We start from the raw sequence: 6,560 nt of genomic DNA on the forward strand, positions 1-6,560 counted from the left end.
TTTAAGCAATTTACCCAAGTAGAAAAGTAAATTACAAAGTTGTTCAAAGGCAAACACGGAATTTCATCTATGTTCTCTTCTCTTCTCTTCTTGGATAAACGATTTGACCTGATTTCATACACAATATCAAGCAAAACTATCAGTGAAGTTTAATAAATAAAAAATTTATAAAACTTCCTCTTAATTAAATATCCAATTTTCTCTCCCTGAATATAACATTGTTCTTTCCTTTTTTAGAACAAATTGACAAAGCTTTTAAAGTCAAAGTAGAGAGAAAATAAAGAGAAACAGATTAATCAGTTAAATATGTCATATTTGCAAAATATAATATCCAAAAAATATAATGACTATGTTAACAAAAGTATGATGTCACGGTGCATGAGTAATAAACACAAAAATGTCAGCATCATTATCTCCCCAAAGAAAGCCAGAAAGTCATCAATACTCTAATCTCCACCACTATCCTCATCCTCATCCGAATACTCATCATCATCATCCTCAGCTCTCAAAGATGGATCTGGAGGTGCAGGCCGGCAAACATCATCTGAAAAACCTCTTGTCTGTTGTCCTCTAAGTTGTCCCATTCGAACCTTGAGATCTCGTATCTCATCCATCATCGTATCAAACATAGAAGTCCGATGCTGAAGAAGAAGAGAGTACATCATGTTGGCATCAGCTCTAGAAAAATTTTCCTTGGAGGAAATAGTTGTATAACCTCCGGAGCTTGTGAAGATCCCTCAGCACCTCTCTAAGCCTTTCTAGCATTTTCTCTAGCAGATTTAGACTTGTTTAGAGCATGAGTGTCTAACTCAGTCACAATACGCTGATGGTATGCTCTCGGAGGCGTCTGAATATTCTTGAGCTTGTAGAAATTCATGATAATCATTGGAAAAGGAGATGAATTGCGACGCAAGTTCTTTTTTGTAATGAGCCATCATTAACTGCACAATAAATGGTGCAAGCTATAAGTGTTCATCTATAGCAAGAAAGTATAGAACCTGTGCTCGCTTGAGAGTGATCTTGTCCTTTTTTCCCAAAATATCCCAGATTAGCCATGGCGAACAAATTGAAGAACGCCACTTCATCTGTCAGAAAAACGAGCTAGAATGCTATTTCATTCCGTGGAGAATTTGGAACACAAAATTTGGATGCAATTTGGGGCATATCTGGACCCGAGACTTCTAATGGTAATACTTGTCCTGTCATCTGATTTCTATCTGGAAGATCTAGTATTTCTTGGATGGCTTCTGTATCAACCATATACTCAATCCCAAAGAGTGATACAATGGAGTAATTACCCTTGACCCCTCCAATATTGGCATAAAAGTAATGTACCATATCCGGAGAGAAATAGCTTTTACCGAGCTTGGTAAAGAATAGCCATTTGTGCTTTTCAATGTATATCACAAGCTTCTGCCAGTTGTGTCACGAAGCTTTGAAAATATGGTCAAGCTAGTTTTAAGTCTTTCTGAAGATACTATAGAAATGAAACCCCTAAGAGGTACTGGTCCGAGCTGTTTGGAATAGTGGAAGACCAGCGGCAAGTGTGACCTCTTGTTTGGCCATCCAAGACAAGCTGCCTACTTTGAACAATTTGCAGCAAAGAGGTATATGTGTTATTCCAACACTCCATAATTGCATGTTGAATGCCGATTCAAGAGATCATATGTTTTTTAATTGTAGCTTTGCTCAAGTTATACAGAGGTGGTTAGTTGATCTGTTCAATTGGGATTGGAGCAGCGTGAATAACTTTGATCGATTGGTGGAAACATTCGTTTCTCAGTCCAGGACCAGAACTATGTGGTGGTATAGGAACCTGAAACCTCGTGACCATGTCTTTGTTAATCCTCAGCAAACTGCTGCTCAAGTTATTTGGAATGTGGGTGACACTTCGGGTATTAAGCTGCAAGAGCTGGTGAGAATGTTCAGTTATTAATGACTCAAGTACTGTGATTGAATTTGTTGATGTGAAGCGGTTAAGGAAAGAGTTCTGCTTCTTTTTTTGTGTTGCTACATTTTTCCTTTCAAGATTATTTCTTGGTAATCTCTCTGCTTGCCAATTTCTGGAAGCGGGTGTATTTTAATTGTTTTGTAATGGGGAGGTCTACCTCTCCTCCTTTTGCCTTTGTGGCTCCTTAATAAATGTAGGATAAGGAAGGGAAAAAAAAGATAGACCACTTACTGTTCCAGCCATTAATGACTTCAATCAAGATAAAAACAAAGAAAAAAAGTGCTAGTGTAGGATGGAAGATCAAAAGTCACAAGATATAGTCAGGAAGTGCGTATCAAATGTAAAATTGGTTGAAAGAGAAAAAGATGGAAACTCTACAGAACTCAGACCTAAATCAACCACAGACCTCTTAAAAAATAATAAGAAAAAAAATAAATAATAACTTCAGTTAATTGAGATCTGAACAACAGAATGACACAACACACAATTAAGACAGGGAAAGTAAGGTGGAGAGAGAATTAACGGACACAGTTAGCAAGCAACGGCAATTTGCTAATCTGTTACACAAACTGCATTATTCATGATTTCAAAATCATTTTACAAATTTCTGAACAATTTCACAAATTTCTTAACGATTCAAAGATTTCTAAATGATTCAGACAGAGGTAATATGTTGCACATGTGAAAAAACTGAAATAATAGATTCAATTGAAGATGAACTTGTTGAAGCTAAAACTGAAATGAGTTTGGTGAATTCATAGAACTCATGGCGATAATATGCATGTGTGTGTTACATAGATAGAGAGAGAGTGAAGAAAAACCAGATTGAGCCAACAATACTTGATGCATGCAATTGAATATAGAAGTTGTAGTTATCCAAGAACTGATTCGATCAGTTGTGAATGAGCAAAGAAGTAATTTGTGATTGCCCAAACATAGAGCGATCGAAGAGGCAACAGCACCAACATGAGAAAGTGGAGAGCACCCTACATCTTCTCCTGCCAAGAGAGTATAAGAGGGTTCTGTAGAGTTCTGTGTAAGAACTCTGAAGACCTTGACATAAGAAATACATAATATTTGATTGTCCAAGCATACGGCTTTATTTGTCCGGCAATCTAAACTGCCGGGCAAAACTATAAAATAACATAAATTCTGACACTTGTAGAACTGCTGGAGAAAAGCTGCCGGTGTAGCATAAAATTAGAATATAACACAATTGGTGTTGCTAGGAGGAATCAACATACTGAAAAGCAGACTTAATTTCAGTACGATACCAAGAGCATAGTATAAAAACAATGAACTGCAAACTCCATAAATCAATCAATTTCATAAATATTAAGATAGAAATTGAAATTACAATATTTGAAAAAGTCACAACCCAAGTGCTAAATTAACTGGTGACAAACAACATAGAATGAAATTGATGGACATAAAACACTGAAATAGTCACCACCCAACCCAACCCAAGTCATACTCAAACAGGAAAGAGTGTCTCAATGTATCGATGAACCCTACATCGTTTGAACCACGAAAGGTCATGAGAAGAAGAAACCGAATGGCCATCGAGCTTTTTAAAGGTGTTATCCTTAATGTTGTAGGAGATGATCATATTGGTGCCAACAAATAGCACCAAAAACACATCCCCTTGATCTTCTCCATGAAATAAACTAAGCACAGAGACCATATCATAGCGGACAACCATCTCCTCCTTTGCTGCAAGATCAACAACCATTGGGTTAAGGTCAACCCGATACTTCAATGTCCACTTGGAGTAATCACTCTCCATCTCATAGAAGTTGAGATTAAATCCGGTATCATCATGATAATTAATATAATGCAAATGACCTCTGGACTTCCCAAAATGCCAGAATTTAAACACAGCAACCTGATATGGTGGAGTTGGCATTGGGCACCATCTTTGTTGATCAACATCAAAGTATATGGAAGTTTCTAGTTGGCTGAAGCAAATCTAATGAATGGAACCATTGCAATAGACTCCATTATTGATGCTCACACATACTGATAACTGAAAAGGATGCTGATCACAAATATTGGGTGGTGAAGACCAGGCTTTGGTTTCTGAGGAATAAATATGCATTTGACACAAGTAGCCACCTCCATATAGTTTACTCTGAAGCAAAACAAATTTGTAGTGAAGTGATTTTGAAGGATCAAAAACCAAATAAACACGATCACCAGGAAAAGTGGAACCTGGGGGAAAAGACCAGGGAATATTAGAGAATTGGTTGGTAGTAGGATTGTAAACCTGGTAAAGCTTAGTTTCATGACTTGTACAGCAGATGAGTAGAAAACCATTACAAGAGTCTACTACGATTGTATGAGGTATTCATATCAGCAGTAAATAGAGCCAGTGGGTTGTTTTCTTGTCCGCCATTAATTGTAGTAGAACTATTACATCCATTCATCAAGTCAGAGTGAATGAGGAGCAAGTAAAATCCGAAAAATCTAAACTTTTCTGTGTTTTACACGGAGTATAAAGTTTTATATGAAGAAAATTGAGTAATGATACTTGCACCGCAGAATTGTCAAGCTTATTACATTTGATTAGTCAATACATATTAAATATAAGAAAGTGGGACCTTCATTTTCTTATTTACTGTATTAATGACCAATCAAATTTAGTAGATCTAACAATTCTGCTTAACTCATCGGTGTAAGAATTACTACTCAAAAAAATTATATGGTTATGGAAAGTAATTTGTTTTTAGTTTTCTTTTTTTCCAGCTCACCAAACTTTTAAAAGATCTCAAAATTTTTTAATTTTCTTTATTGTCTTGCTATTACCATTGAAACAAACCTAATTGACAAAAACAAAAAAACCTAAGTTTAAGGCTCCATCCTATTGTATGCGTGAGTGGGTAAAATTATTAACCTAAATTTAACGAAATTGTAAGTTCAAAGTTTTAGAACCTAAAAATTATAACCTTTATTATAGATTAATTTATGTAAATTCAGGTATAAACAAACAATTTGATAATTTACTTGCAAAGTAATTCGATGGATATGAAAAATCATACCCTTAGCCTTAGGTGAAGGATCCTAATGTATAAATATTCATATTTTCAACTCAACTGTATTATTCAATTTTGTTAAAAGAATCAACTACTCATATGATGAATGTGGTGAAATAATTTTTGACAGAATGTAAAAAATAAAATAAAAAATAATAATAACTTCATATGGTAACATTTATAAAATTTGTAAATGAATAGCTAAATGACTTAAATTTGCTCAAGTGACTCATTCAACATTTAAATTAGCAAGCATATAAATTGAATTATACACAATTAAGAAGTGAGGGTTTCCATGTCTGCATTCTTGTGGTCTAGTTACAACTTACAAGTGATTCTTGCTATATCTACTCTTAGATAACGTGCTGGTTTTTGTTGGAGAAAGCACTTTGATTTGTATATATAGTAGGTTTTCGATCAAAAAAGGATGAATAATAATGTAGATGGCCATCTATCGCGTCATGCTCCGTGTGACACTTTCTGTTAACAAGCTCACCTGTCAACTCTGATAGGACTATCGTTAGTCCCATTTGGCACCCCCTTGATAGAGACAATAGTCCCAACCTACTAGGCCCCTAAATAGCCAATGTTGAACTCGTGAGGGTAAGGGGTCGCTACCCTCCACCCTCCTGCGGAGATACCCCGCTCTAGTCGGATGGTCTTCCAACCCTCTTATTGAAGTTCTCTTTTGTAGAAGAAGTTTATTACTTATTAGAGATATTCCCCATCTGGAGCACCCTTGTAGAAGGAGTGATCGAGGTATGGGTAGGAAGGAAGATTCGAGACCATAGAAGGTAGGCCCTCGAAGAGTCTTCCTCCCCCTCTCAAATCTCGAGAATCTGAAAAACAATGGACAAGTGATTGAAATTTTAGGGACCGCCTCGACTCGAGGTCTGCACGAAGGGGGAGAGATTGTTCATTACCATTAACTGAGCTCTTAGGATAGGACACGAGCAGTGCATTAAAAGCTCTGTTTTATGACAAAACCCACATTAAATGTAGGTCACAACTACCACCTTTGATTACAGGCACGAGTTGCCTCAGGCCACCTACTAGTTTCCCACTTGTCAGATGAAACCTTCGGCCTTTGGGTAAACAATAGGACCGGTCTTATGATCAAAGGCCTTTGACCAAATAAAAAGTAGTATAAATAGGGGTAGTAATTAGCCACAATAACTCATGAGCTCGAGCTACCACAGGGTAATGGAACCACCGCCTTCTCTCTCTTAGGCTCCGTGTAATATATTTTTTAAAAAATATATATTTTTATTTTTTAGTATTTGGTTGTCATGAAATTTTTATTAATAAAAAAAAATTAAAATTTAATAAAAATAATTTATCCATTAATTTTCGATAAGTTATTTTATATGCCCTGTCCGATAAACTCGACTTCAACCTCAACGTAAATATTTGTCAAACACCGAAAAAATAAAAATAAAATAATATTTTACCTAAAAAAGAAAATTAATTTTCAAAAAAATTATTTTACGTCCAAACAAACGAAGCATATTACATATCTCTCTCTCTGCTCTCACCCACTTTTTCATTGTAACTCAAACTCGAGCAAGATTTTAAAT

The 6,560-nt window shown here is 35.8% G+C and overlaps 1 protein-coding gene across 1 annotated transcript; it reads right to left on the minus strand.

The window, feature by feature from the left end:
- Positions 1 to 3,425: 3,425 nt before the first annotated feature.
- LOC132314644 (F-box protein At5g07610-like) lies at positions 3,426 to 5,513 on the minus strand. Its single transcript, XM_059813480.1, has 3 exons — positions 5,480 to 5,513; positions 3,972 to 4,162; positions 3,426 to 3,920 (listed from the first exon to the last, which is right to left on the minus strand). The coding sequence occupies exons 1-3, from the start codon at positions 5,511 to 5,513 to the stop codon at positions 3,426 to 3,428; spliced, it is 720 nt and encodes a 239-aa protein (XP_059669463.1).
- Between the last annotated feature and the right edge of the window lie 1,047 nt (positions 5,514 to 6,560).

Source organism: Cornus florida, unplaced genomic scaffold, assembly GCF_030987335.1.
Source record: "Cornus florida cultivar Cherokee Brave unplaced genomic scaffold, ASM3098733v1 CherokeeBrave_3.0.0_Hap2_Chr06, whole genome shotgun sequence".
NCBI lineage: Eukaryota > Viridiplantae > Streptophyta > Magnoliopsida > Cornales > Cornaceae > Cornus > Cornus florida.

What these genes read in the sequence shown, in the direction of transcription:
- LOC132314644 (XM_059813480.1), bottom strand. Translation starts at nt 5,513, where the DNA reads ATGGGACTAACGATAGTCCTATCAGAGTTGACAG. An exon ending in AGTCCTATCAGAGTTGACAG is followed by an intron (nt 4,163 to 5,479) that starts GTGAGCTTGTTA and finishes CTTTTCCCCCAG; the next exon opens with GTTCCACTTTTCCTGGTGAT. An exon ending in AGCATCCTTTTCAGTTATCA is followed by an intron (nt 3,921 to 3,971) that starts GTATGTGTGAGC and finishes TCCATTCATTAG; the next exon opens with ATTTGCTTCAGCCAACTAGA.